General features: G+C 40.1%; 1 protein-coding gene across 2 annotated transcripts in view; it reads left to right on the top strand.

Annotated features, from left to right (window-relative positions):
* TBC1D9 (TBC1 domain family member 9) overlaps window positions 1-14,032 on the top strand; it is an 88,616-nt gene that overhangs the window by 15,910 nt on the left and 58,674 nt on the right. Inside the window, exons 2-3 of one of the 2 annotated variants that reach the window (XM_067567959.1) lie at window positions 558-668; window positions 11,931-12,049. In XM_067567959.1, the coding sequence (XP_067424060.1) occupies window positions 558-668; window positions 11,931-12,049 (230 nt within the window). The remainder of the gene's footprint in view (window positions 1-557; window positions 669-11,930; window positions 12,050-14,032) is intronic. The other variant, XM_067567961.1, reaches the window with a different exon arrangement.

Below are 14,032 nucleotides of genomic sequence, written 5' to 3'. Positions count from 1 at the left end.
AGGCTGTTTAATTATGGTGTAGACATTTGGCCTCGGGCTGCAGCCTGTGTTCTGGAAACCTCGCAAGGTCCTAGAGTCCAGACCTGAGCCCCAGCCTTAATGCCTGCACTGAAATTAAACAGCCCCAAAGTATAGTCGTGGCCAAACTTGTTTTCAACAGCCGTTCCAGAAAATGTGGTAGATGACTTGTGCTAGAAATCTTTGGATTATTCTTTTCCTACCTGCAGTTCCAAATTTGAACTTTTGAACTCAGTGTACCTTAAGGAAATACATAAATAATGTGGAATTGATAAGCTATGGCTAAATAAGTTTTAAAATGTGGGGTTTTTTTTGTTTGTTTGTTTTTTTTGTTTGTTTTGTTTTAAATAATGGCTGAGTTTTATCTTTCTTTAGTATGTTTTCTTTTAAAACTTACATCAACTCATATGTAAAAGCTAAAATCTATTTTGATTATAGATCTTTTACCTGTTGGTAAAAATGATCTGTCCTGTAGTAATTTAATATGCAATAGATAATCAAGCAGTGCACATTCACCAACACAATTTCGTGTTCCACAGGTCTCCTAGTGGGTACTCTTGATGTTGTGCTGGACTCCAGTGCTAGGATAGCACCATACCGAATCCTCTACCAGGCTCCAGACTCCTTGGTTTACTGGACTATTGCCTGTGGTAAGAACAAATATGTTGAAACAGAATTATTTTGGCGGAAGGGGGCATGTGCCATATAACACGTGAAATGCATCATTGCCATCTAAGTGCAGTCAGTTTGTGATAATTTATCAATCAGTTGGAACTGAAAGTCTGGTGATAGGAAGATAAATAGGAAATCAGCAAGTCACATGTGTGCATGAAACACTGTTAGATGTAATCACTTTTAAACATTTTTTATGTTTAGATTTTTCAAAATTTGGGACCTACCTCAAAACATTTCCTCTGTCATTAGAGTTACTGGTGAGATAAGTGAGATTGCTATTTTGCTATATAACTAGGGTTTTCAGCAGGTGTCACACTTCATAAATGTGTAATTCCAAGGCCAGTAGTGTAAAATATGAAGCAGCAGGTAGGCTGTGAATCTGTTTGACCAAACCTGACTATAATAGCATCTGAACATAGAGCACACTGCTATAAATCAGCCATGCTATTACCAATCCTATAATACTGCCTATTGATATTGCAAATCTGCAACTGGTTACTAGGTCACAATTTGAGAGGGAAGTTTGTAATCTGGTGACATGACAAGGGCTTGTCTACAGTTGAAATGCAACAGTAGCACAGCTGCACCACTGTAGTGCTTCAGTGTAGACACTGCACATTGACAGGACGGGTTCTCCCTTGGCATAGGTAATCCACCTCCCAGAGAGGCAGTAGCTAGGTTGATGGAAGAATTCTTCAGTTAGCCTAGTGCTGTCTGCACTGGGGATTAAATTGGCTTAACTACATTGCACAGGATGTGGGTTTTTCACACTTCTGACCAACATAGTTAAGTCAACTTAATTTTCAGGCCTTGATATGGTAAAAAGTATCCCTAACTATTGCTGATGATATTTTCTAAAGTCAGCCCCTCTATAAAAACCACACCTAGACAGACTCTCCTGGCTGTCTCTGAACACTTTGCTATCAAAACCTGAGAGAGGCTTGGGGAAGTGTTCTTCTCCTTACACCTCCTTCCTGAACCAGTCGGTATAATGTTGTATTTCTGGGGTCGTTTTTGGCCAGCTTCTTGTAATCCAGTACTAATCTCAATAATACAGTTCTTCAGACACTGCAGATCACCCTTGGAGTCTGGAGGTAGCGATACATATAGTTGGTTTCTTCCAAAAGTAGAATGTAGCTATTAAAGAAACATTGGACTGAAAACCCAACTCTTGGGGAGCAGGATCCATCCACAGTTCCTGCAAAGGCAGATGAGTATTCATCCAACATCACTGACTGAGATCTCTCTGTCGGATGTGACCTAAACCACTTCAGTATTGTATGAGTGGCAGTAAAACAAGGTGTGGAGAACCACTGTGTTAAATGTTGCCAATAGATCTAATAAAAGGCACCCCCTATGTATCCTTAGAAATAGATGATTCCTAAATTTGACCAGGGCAATCTCAGTGCTGTGTCATGCTCTGAATCCAATCTGAATTTTTGTATAGCTCACTTTTATCCAGATATTCTTTAAGCTCTTAATGGTAATTGTAACTAAAAGAAGGTTTAAATTAATCAGAAGTTGTGTCCCCCGTTGCCCCAAACACACCTGTTAGTGCAAACTCCTAGTGGCTTTCAATTTAAAATTTGGATAGCATAATTTGCCTTTAGTGACAAATAATGCAGCCATTTTTATAAAAGACTTTTTGAAATCCTCATTTAACCTGCTGTTTTTTGTTGCCACCTCCTCCACCATGCTGTAGTTGATGGCAGGGCCATGCAGGTTGGTTTCCAATTGGAGGAGAAACCAATGATGTGGAGGAAGGGTATTTTCTTAGTGTAACATCATGCAAACAAGCCCCTCTTTTCTCAGCTCGAACACCGGGTTCCCAGGAAGCAATGCTGCCCCAAAAATTCTCTCCAAAGGGAAAGATTGAGGCAGAGAGCAGTCTCTCCTGCTGCTTATGTCTTCCCGCTCCCCACAAGAATCTACAGAGTACAGTCTTTGATGAAGAGCTGTAACACGTCTCGCACACTAAGAAAAAGAACTGGTTTTCCAGTGGCTTCTGTAGATAATTAATTCACATTTTTATTTGGATTAAGAAATACTCTTATTTTGAATCCTTAGAATTTGTATTCCTAGTTAGGAAAATGTAACAAGTTTTAACAATGAAGATATTAGAAAATATATCCATTGGCCTTAATTTCTTTATATTGATTGCTTCTTGAATTTCAATTTATTGTAGGTTTGTATGTCTGACTAATTACAAGTTGTTTTTGTTATATCAAATGACTGTAGTAGCTCAGGTCGGACCCCTTAATGAGAATATAAGGCCCATATAGAGAAGTAAAATCTATCTTCCTGAGTACAAATTCTTCATCTTTGCTGCATTGAAATTGGCCATTTGCGTATCACCGGAGAACATTGCACCATGATTTTGTGTCTTTATATGACCATTTGAGAAGAAAGTGAAGAGGTTAAGAAAGAATCAACGTTTTTACTGTTAAACATGGTACAACGGTTTTTGCAGTGTTTAGCCATGTAACTCTGTTTCTCATTGTACAGTTGTTCTTTACTGATCTCTTAGAAGTATGCCACTGATTATTTGGCACTTGTACTCCCCTGTTTTTACAGAGACTCATTACAGCCTCATTTGCCTTGCATGATGCATTAATCCTTGGCTTCCATAAATAGCTTTACGGAGCTGTGGAAATCATGTGTTTTGGTTCCTGGCTCTCTTATACAGCGGTATAACATTTTCACAGGTGGGGAGGAAACCCTAATGATCTTGCCTACACTCAGGGGTGGTCTACACTTACTTCGGAGATTCGGCGTCAGTTGACCGGAGTTACACAAACTACGCAAAAAACTTGTGTCACTCCCGTCGACTTCTGTGCCTCTGTACTGCGCGCCGTCTTCAATGCATTGCGCTGACAGGAACCACGATCCCGTCGACACAGTGCTACGCCACTTGAGAAGGTGGTCTTTGTATGTTGACTTCTGGGTGGACTGAGTGGGTCTTCACTGACCACTTAGTCGATCCAGATAAGTTGATCTGACTGTGGCGAATTTGCCGCCGTCGGTGAAGACACATGCTAGCTGGTTATGTTTGAAGCTGTTTAGCTCTGTAATGGGGTCTTGTTTTAACACAGATTCATATGATGCAACGTTATGTAAAATCACTGTTTCTAATCTGAAAATGACTGTGAGGGTCAGAGTTCTCTAGGCTGAACAGGCTATGAACAGATGTTATTGGTGACTTTGTTGTAGCAGCATAAAGCATGCTAATTTATTAAGGGTCCAGATGCCAAATATCTAATTATGTCAGAGAGAGAGTTTCTATTCCCATCCTTCCACACACCATATAAAATCTTCCATATTTGAACTTTAAATAAAATCTGCTCAATTTGTTGTTGTTTAACTTAGAATAATTTTAAAACAGCGAGCGTTCCTGTCCTTTACTTTAGCAATGAACTACTTTGGCTAGTTCCTATTCTGTCTATGAAATTAGTCCTCATTATGGTTTCTAATATTTTCTGGATGTAGATCATTGCTGTAGTGCTTATATTTAATCTATATAAAAGCTTCTGCCTTTGTACATTGTGTAGGAAAGAATTAATATGTTTATATTTTTAAGCATAAAAGAATCTGGACTACAACACTTAAGATAAAAATTTCTAAACTATCTAATGTACGCTCCTTAGTCTCACGGAAAATCTGAGGGACATAGACTCCTAAGTGTCAGACTAAAATATCAGTTTTGAAAATGGGACTCTAAATCACTTAGATGCTTAAGAACCTTTGGAAATTGTACCCATATCAAATTAGTAATATGTAAAAAAAATTGAGCGCATATTTATTCTGAAGATACCATTTAAAAACTATACAAGAAAGCAGTGGTTTCTCACATGTCCAGCATATAGCTTATTTTTCCTTTTGTATAAAGATTTCAGTCCAGTAGCAATGAAAAGTTCATTGTATTAATGATCTTCATACAATAATTCTGATCAAGTGTAACAATGACTTAACATTTGCAGGAAAGAAAAAATCTTTTTATATAACTATTTCCAGAGAGAGCAAAATTCATGTGTACACAATTACACATGCTTGGGTTTTCCCACTGCATACTGGAAAATCTTTGCTGTTCCATGTGATCTCAAAATAGTCAAACTGTTTTATGCAACTTATTTTTGTGAGAGAGGAGGAGCTACAGAGAATTATGGATTATTCATTACCTTACTTCTAGCTAATCAAGTTCTTCTCTTCTTGAATAATTTAAATGTTATCTTGTCTTAAATGTCATCTAAAGCAGTAAAAACTAAATATTACTTTTACAGAGAGACTCCAAGTGACTTCTGTAATATATTTCTTCATGACTTTTGGTTATTTTGTGTTTTGTCATACTCTGTTGTCTGTCAGGTGGAGTACTTCAGAATAATGCACTCTTTCTACAGTAATGGCTGCTTATTTAATACTCACAGATTAACATAGTAAACTTTTCATGCTGCTGTGGATACTTTCTACTTATTAAATTTACCAGACCATATTTTGTCTTCAGATACATGTGTAGTACTTCTATTTAAATCAAATGGCGCTCTCTGCAGTTATCCAGTGTCATAGTAGGGTTCATTGTCTTTTTTTCCCCACACATACACCTTTGTCACTCAAATTATTTGCAATATACCATAAATTTATTTTTATTTGTGAAAAGTGAAAATGAGACACTGGTTGTAAACCTACAATATTCCCTCAGTGGCTGGAGTGTGCAAGCAAACTTAGGGTCAGATTCACTGCTAGTATACGTAAATGCAGCGCTGTTCACTTCAGAGTAGTGTCGGATAAGTATGACAACAGTGAAGTTGGTCCTTTTGTATTCACAAAATGAAGAGTGAAAATGTCAACGTGAACTGATGTTTGTGTGATTACACAAGAGTGGTTTCTGTGGTGGGAAGAAGAAGAAACCTGTTCTTTTTTCAGTTTGTTCATATAGCCTTCTTTCTTTAGGTAAGTGTAACTCATAGACTTTAAGGTCAGAAGGGACCATTATGATAAGCTAGTGTGACCTCCTGCACAATGCAGACCATAGAATCTCACCCACTGAGCTATTAAATCATGGTTTAAAGACTTCAAGGTACAGAAACTCCACCAGCAAGTGACCCGTGCCCTATGCTGCAGAGGAAGGCGAAAACTCCCCAGTAACATTAAGTCCACTGTTCTTTCTACTGATTCCCTGTACCCCTGCTCACCACAGCCATTCTCTGGGAAGCCCTTCTTATGGAGGTGTCTTCAGCTGAGGGATCCAGGACAGGTACTGTTTTCGCTCCCTTGGCCCTTCACAAGAGGTTCAAGTATTTACTACAGTGACTTTATCTCAAAGCAGTCTGTATAATTATAGAAATGTAGGACTAGAAGGGACCTAGAGAGGTTACCTATTCCAGCAGGACCAGGTATACCTAAGAGGTGTTTGTCTAACTCAGTGATACTCAGACTGAGGCTCATGAGCGGCAAGTAGCTCTTTAATGTGTCTCCTGCGGCTCTTTGCAGCACATGATGTTAAAAAACTGTGATTTAATTATTATCCAAATGAAGTTATTAACTGGTCAGGATGCTTTTACTATGTTATTAAACAATTGTAGTTGATAAAATAATAATACTTGGTCAGTCATTTTTCTGTGAGAATAATATATATATATATAAATATAAAAATAGTAAATGAAACAATGAATTTACACTACTGTGGCTCTTCTGTGTAATGTTGATCGCTAATTTGGCTCCTGAACCACTGAGGTCTGATTATCACTGGTCTAATATGGTCTTAAAAACCTTCAGTGACGTAGCTTCTACAACCTCCCTTGATAACCTGTTCCAGTATTTAAAGACCCTTATAACTAGAAAGCTTTTCATAATATCTAACCTAAATCTTCATTGTTGTAGATTAAGCTGATTACTTCTTGTCCTGCCTTTGGTGGACATGAAGAACAATCGAACACCACCTTCTTTAGATCACCACCTTCTTTAGCCCTTAATTTATTTGAAGACTGTTATCAGGTCCTCCTCAGTTTTCTTGTCTGAAGACTAAATATGTCCTGTTTTTTTAATCTTTTGTCATTTTTGTTGCTCTCCTCTGGATTCCAGTTTGTCCGCATCTTTCCTAAAGTGTGGCTCCCAGAACTGGACACAGTACTCCAGCTGAGTGTCAATTAGAGTGGGACAGTTACCTCCTGTGTCTTACGCGTGATGCTCCTGTTAGTACATCCCAAAATGATGATTAGCCTTTTTTACACCTGCATCACATTGTTGACTTCTGTTCAGTTTGTGATTCACTATAACCCCCAGATCCTTTTCAGTGGTATTACTGACTAGACAATTATTCCACGCTTTGTAGCAGTGCATTGGATTTTTCCTTCCTAGGTGTAGTACTTTACACTTGTCTTTATTGAATTTCACCTTCTTGATTTCAGATCAATTCTCCAGTTTGTCAATGTAATTTTGAATTCTGATCTTGTCTTCCAAAATTCTTCCAACCCCTCCCAGCTTCGTGTCTTCTGAAACTTTTATAAGCATACTCCCCACTCGATTAGTCAAGTCATTAATGAAAACATAGGACCAGACCCAGGACCTCTGCAGGACCCCACTAGATTCACTGTCAATCTGGAAGGGTGTATCACTGATAATTACTCTTTGAATACAGACTTTCAACAAGTTATGCACCCACCTTATAATAATTTCATCTATACTACATTTCACTCATTAGTTTATGAGACTGTCATGTGGAACTGAATCAAAAGCCTTACTAATATCATGATTTATCACATGTACTCTTTTTCCCTCTATCCACTAGGCCAGTAACCCTATTGAAGAAGGAAATTAGGTTGGTATGGTGTGATTTGTACTTGACAAATACATGTTGACTGTTGCTTACAGCCCTGGTATCCTTTAAGTGCTTAATTTTAATTGTTTAATAATTTGTTCCAGTATCTTTCCAGGTATTGAAATTAGGCTGACTTGTCTATAATTGCCTGCCTTTCTTTGTTTCCCTTTTTATGATTCAAATGGTTCTCATCAAAAAACAAGATTTATTAAGAATAGAGAAAATCAGTTTAAAACTAAAGAAACTGCCTGCATGAAGTATCAGGTCCTACACTCTGCAAAAATTAAGTGATTGATAGACACATCATAGGCTAGTTGTAGTTAAATCAGTCCTGAATTTCCAGAGAGTGCCTTCTCCTTTTCTGAGGTACTTAGGGCTCGTCTACACAGAAAAACTTAACAGAATAATTATACTTTTATAATTATTTCACTATCGTTACACCTTGTGTGGGCACACTTATTCCAGAATAAGAGTGCCCAGATGGGGAGTTGTGCCAGTGTAACTATAGGGGTATAATTATACTGGTATCATTCTGCTAGTAGATTTCCCATGTAGGCAAACTCTCAACCTTTTACAAGATATGTCCGCACTTCAAAAACGAAACAAAAAGAAACAACATGACCGCGAGTCTGAGTCCCGGTATTCAGACTCAGGCTCATTCTATGGCGCTAAAAATAATAGTGTAGATGTTCCCTGCCCAAGCTCCAGCCTGAGAAGGAACAGCTACATGGCTAATTTCAGTACCATGGCACAAACCCAAATCTATAGATCTGGGCTCTGAGACTCGCTGCCACAGCCTGCTTTTATTTATTTATTTTTTCTTTTTGCAATATATACATACCCATGGAGATGTCCCTTTTTGTTTTCAGGTGTATAGTTCTTCCTTCTACAAACCCCAGGCGCCAGGTCGCCATGGCACCTAGAAATTTAATTCTGGTACCTAGTATTTCTCCTGGAGTAGCAGCTCCCGCGCTCCGGCCAGGCGCCACTGCATCCACGTGGCAGGGCCAGGAGTGGGACGCGCTGTGGCTGCCGCGTAACAGCCAGGGCGCCCTGCTGCTGGGCCCACGTTGTGGGAGAGGGGTGGGGCTGGGGCCAGGAGGGAAGAGCGGCTGCTGCATTCCGGTCAAGGTGCCCCACCGCTGGGCCCATGTTGTCTGGCTCCTTAGTTTTTGGGCTGGCTCCTAGCTCCAAAAAAAATGTTGAGCCCTGTTCTATCCTCACCCTTCCTCTTATATCCTAGTCTGTCCTACTTTGCAAACAGTTTTGATGTTGAATATATGAGAGAATTCATTAGTATATCAAGCATGCTGGCTGAGGTTATATCAGCATTTCAGCCATGTAATATGTGATCAGATGTACCACCTGGGAGAGGGGGAAGTGTGATTGATAGCTACGATGCATAGAACAGAGACTATTTTCCCCTTCAACTTCTAACATCCTCTCTCTTCCCTTTGCCTCATTTAAAGCTTTATCTATAAAAAAAAGTTGCGCTGGTTTAATTTTAAGTGTTTTGTCTTGAATAGGATTTAAAGGTCTGTTGGAACGTGTTACTTAAAAGTCTACTGTATACAAGGCAGTGCATACTTTAACGTGTGCTAAGCTGGTCCAAAACTTGTCCATGGCATGAAAAGTCATAGTTTTAATACGTGATAACTAATATATTTTAAAACTTTAGTGTACACAGTATGGAGTAAGGTTCTAAACTGTGATGAAAGGTGTGTTAGCACGTTCTACTCATTAATTCTACTCAACATCAAATGTGATTCGTGGGTGCATTAACTGATCCATCTCACCTAGGTAAAAAATTTGGGCTAATAGAATAGGATAGTGTCTCTTCTATGTCTAGTGTCTCTTCTGTGATCTCACAATAGAATAGGATAGTCTCTCTTCTATGTCTAGTGTCTCTTCTATGATCTCACAAAGCCCATCCATTCAAAACCCACAATTATTTTAGGAATATTATCAATCTGGGGGACAGCACAGCATTAATTGCCTTGCAAACCTCTATGACCACTGTGTCATCTGTGAATTTGCCTATCTCCAACTGATTTAACAACAGACCTAATGCAGTCAGGGGTTGCCAGCTTCCACAGGGCAATAGCAACATGCTTCTGGAGCACTATTGGCTTTCTCATGTGGGTGCTCTGCTGCTTAGAGGCCAGGGGAAGCTGTTTACACAGCTTGAGGAGTGGGGTTTTCCTCAAGTGAAAGTTCTGGACCCACTGCTGGTCATCCCATGTTGCCATCTCAGTGTGGTTGCACCAGTGCATGCTTGTGGTTCAGATCCAGAAGCAAAAATCTGTGATCTTCAATGAGACATATGCTTGGTCCCTGCTTCCATCTCCTCATGGTCCCTTTCTCTTGTGCTTCTGTTGGTAAACCATTGGCTTCATCTTCCCCAGCCCAAAAGCAGCCCCTAAGGATATGTCTAAACTGCAGTGTAAGCCCAGGATTCAAACTCAGTCTCAAGTTGAACCCCGCTTCTGTCTACAAACAAATTGCAGTAACCCAGGATTGGTCACAGGACCCCACAAGAGTGGAGGATCTGAGATGGAGTGAACCAGGACACAAGATTTAAAGCTGTTGCTTCACAGTGTAGACGCAGCCCTACTGGACTCATGTTCTGGAAGTCCACCATAATCCTGTGGGCTGATTTCCTTTGTCCTCTGGACAGTCACGTTTTCTTACAGTGCACCATGAACAATGGGCTTAGAACAGCCATGTTTTAGGAGGGGGCTAGGAAGTTTAGGGTATGAGTGGTTGGACTCAGACCCACATAATGCAGTGTAGACGCTGGAGCTCCAAATTGAGATACAGGGTTCAATAATTCCTAACCTGGGATTACAAATGTGTGTGGATGCTCAAGTCAGAGGTTAAGAAACCCAGGACCTACTAACTTGTGTTCTGCTAACTATGGGCTTAGGTTGTAGCATAGACCTACTCTAAGACACCCACCACTGTATCTCGGCAGCGGCTTCCTCAGGGGTACAAAAAAATCCTAACAAAACAGTGTGTCCATAAAGAAATAGTAGCTGTCTGTTGTTAGAGTGAGCATGATGGATGTTTTTGGCATATAACGGCACACCACCATACTATCGTGTGTCCTGCCAGGATGAGGATTTCCAGGGCGTAGACCATTTCCCCTCATAATCCCTAGAGCGGGTAGGCAAGCTGCCCCACAACACTTGTGAGTGAGAGCATTGAGTGATGCAGTGAGTTGTGATGCTGTGACTCTGTATTTGTGCCCAGATAGCTGTATTGCTTATCACAGCCAGATAGTGCACCAATGTGGATGGAGGGCATGCAACAGCATGCTTATGTCAGCGTGTCATGTTAGGCTACCCATGATTGCTTAATCTCTTGTTTGTACAAAATCCCTGCCATTCCTGTTCAGGTTTCTTGGTGCCTAAAATCAGTACTCATGGATTTATTCCTGCTGTCCAAATCAGGACAGAGAGATCTTTGACAGCACAAGCATCTCTATTCCTGAAAATACTGTATAACAGTCAAAACCAATTCTAGCTAAAGAAAGTAAAAGTGGTGCTTGGGAAGCTTACAGCAGAGAAAACAAAAGTAAAATGTTCCATATTAAATGCCTGATACATGAAAAGTTCCTTCATTCTAGCCCTAATTCATTTACAAAATGTATGTATATGTATTTCTCCATGGCAGAAATCTTGTTTGACTCCCTCCTGTCTCCCTAGAAACCAAGCCCAATATTGTATACATCAGCTTGCACCCTTGTAAGTGACACCCTTACAAAAGACACCTTGTAAGTGACACCCTTACAAAAGACGACCTTCCCTTTAGAGTGCTGTCAAATTCGTATTTTTTGAAGACATTCTCCCATCTGAAGATTGGAAAATACAATTACATTTCTTTCCTTTATGTTTTGAGATACCTATTGACAGATTCCACTGATTGCTTGTGATTGTTTCAAACATGATTTTGATCTTGCAGTTTGGTAACGATCCTATAGTAGGATTTATCTCAGTCAAGAACCTTTTGTATAATGTACAATTGTCTTTTGGTTTGTGCTCCTAACAAATGCAACCACCTTCTTTAATTAGACCTCATTAGTATGTCATTTACAATTCTACAAACTTACTATGATCCTTTTATTTAGGATTCCTAAGTTAATATTCTTTGTTGATCTTTATACTAAATATTGATACTGAAAAGCTTTAAAATAACACAGGTACGTTCTGCTTAACAAAAATTGATCTTGAGAGTTGCCACTGATCATTAGCAGTGAAGTTGGGGGAGAATGTTTCGGTTTACTGAGGTTGTGTCATTTTGTTTCATTGTGAAACATTACCTCTTTCATTCCTAAAGAATTTGCTTTAAATCTCGTTTGTTTTTGTGAATCTTGATGAATAAATTTTAGACATCAGTGAATTATTTACTTTGTTCTTTTATGCAGGTTGTTCAAGGAAGGAAATCACTGAACACTGGGAATGGCTTGAACAAAATCTACTGCAAACTCTTTCAATCTTTGAAAATGAAAATGACATAAACACATTTGTCAGAGGAAAAATACAGGTAGCATATCTATTAAAAACTTGTTGATTATGGATGTGACCATAGAATTGTAACGTCTCATCACATCTGACCCAGTGATCTGTACGCCACTGTGTTCCTTGAAAAGAAAACAACATTCCAGATGATCTTGTATGAATATATAGATTAGGGAAACTTGCTTGCATGCAAATAGCTATATCAGTATAATCAAAATAATTATATGTGGGATTTTCCACTTCATCTATCCTCTCCTCCTGTTTTAATTCAACATCTAAAGTAGTTTAAAAGAGAAAAAAATGGCACTGTATATAGGCAGTTGCCTCCTAGCCATCTCCTCAGTTCCTTCTATCTGTCGGTGATGGTCTCACTGGAACGGTGTTCTTCTCTTGCCCTGCAAGTAGTATCAACCAGTGGTTGTGCCTGTTGTCACACTGGCTGGCTTGGGGGGGCCTTTAGTATATTGTTTGACATCAGTGTGTCAAAATCATAATAATCCATGTGGGATATGCCATGTCAGGTACTGTTAGAAAGGCTATAATGTGCTAAGTAAGATGATATTTATGTTCATGTGTTTATATGTGAAATGGAAGTTATGGATATATTTGAGATATCTGTATTTCAAATACACCCCAGACAGGATGGCTTCGAAACAATAGCCTGCTTAATGGCCCCTTAAGACATTCCCAAGTGCAGGGGGCCCAGGGAGAGAAGCCAGGGATATACCTGATAAGTCACCAGGACTTGCCCATGTGACTCTGGACTCCATTTTGGTTCCTGTAAAACTCCACAAACAGCATGGCCAGGGCCAGGAGGTATATAAGGCAGAGGCCTGGGGAAACCATTTTGTCTTTTGTTCCTGTTCAGCTACAGACACATACCTGCCTCTGGATCAATTCACTTGCAACTGAACCGAAAGACTAAGACACATCCAGATACTGGATGTATGCCAGAGGAACTGTACAAGCCTGCAAACTCACAAATTCTTCTAGAAACCTGATGTATATGGATTTTCAATCATTTGTATGTATCTGATTTGCTTTGACTCTTTAACATTTCTCTCACAGTTTTTCTTTCCTTTTACAATAAACCTTTAGTTTTAGTTACTAAAGGATTGGCTGGCAGCGTGGTATTTTGGGTACGATCCAAACTTATATTGATCTGATAATGTGGCTGAACCTTTGGGGTCAAAGGGAACCTTTTTAGTAAAGAGTATAGCGTTTAAAGAACTGATCTCTTTAGTGGACTTAGTGGCTGATATGGGAGCCAGGGACTGGAATGCAGTAAAGAGGGCTGTGTGCATTAATGTACTGGCTTCTTGATAACCAGTTTGGGGGAATCAGAAGCACAGTTTGTGGCTGGTTGGGAAGCCTGGCTTCAGTGCCACCCACCAGTACTGGGAGAATCTGCTCTCCTTTTTACAGCCTGCCCTGACCTTGTATTAAGGTGTAAATAGTTTGTGTGCATTTAGTTTAAGCACTTCAGTTCCCCACCCTGAGGGGCTAACCCGCCCAGGGCAGCAGGGTATGCCTCATTCCTAGGCTTCAAACTGCAGCCTGCCCAAAGAAGATACCAATAAGCGACCCACACGACAGCTGCTTGAAGTGTCTGGGAGAGGGGCACATTCCTGTGAAGTGCCAGATTTGCAAGAACTTCAGGCTCAGGGCCATAGGACAGGGACAGTAGATTAAAGTTCCTCCTAATGGAAGCCACACTTCTCCTGGCGTCAGAGCGTCAACCAGACCCAGCATTGAGCACCTCCTCGATAAAGGGTACGCTGGCCTCAGTTAAGGAACCACAGAGAGGTCAGGTATGCCCAGCACTGAAGCCCACTCAGCACCATGACTTTCTCCCAGCAGCCAGATCATTGGCACTATTCTACCTGATCAGTGCCAAAGAAGAAGTCGAAGAAATCGGACTGTGGCTGCTCCCCAGTGAGGAAGGACACGGAGAGGGTGAGACCGCTAATGGGCCCCTCTCAGACGATGGTCAGCCAGCTGGCACCAT

This window comes from Emydura macquarii, unplaced genomic scaffold, assembly GCF_026122565.2.
Source record: "Emydura macquarii macquarii isolate MOO-44397 ecotype Brisbane River unplaced genomic scaffold, CSIRO-AGI_Emac_v2 contig_2834, whole genome shotgun sequence".
Classification (NCBI taxonomy): Eukaryota; Metazoa; Chordata; order Testudines; family Chelidae; genus Emydura; species Emydura macquarii.
This window is presented reverse-complemented; position numbering and strand designations above follow the sequence as displayed.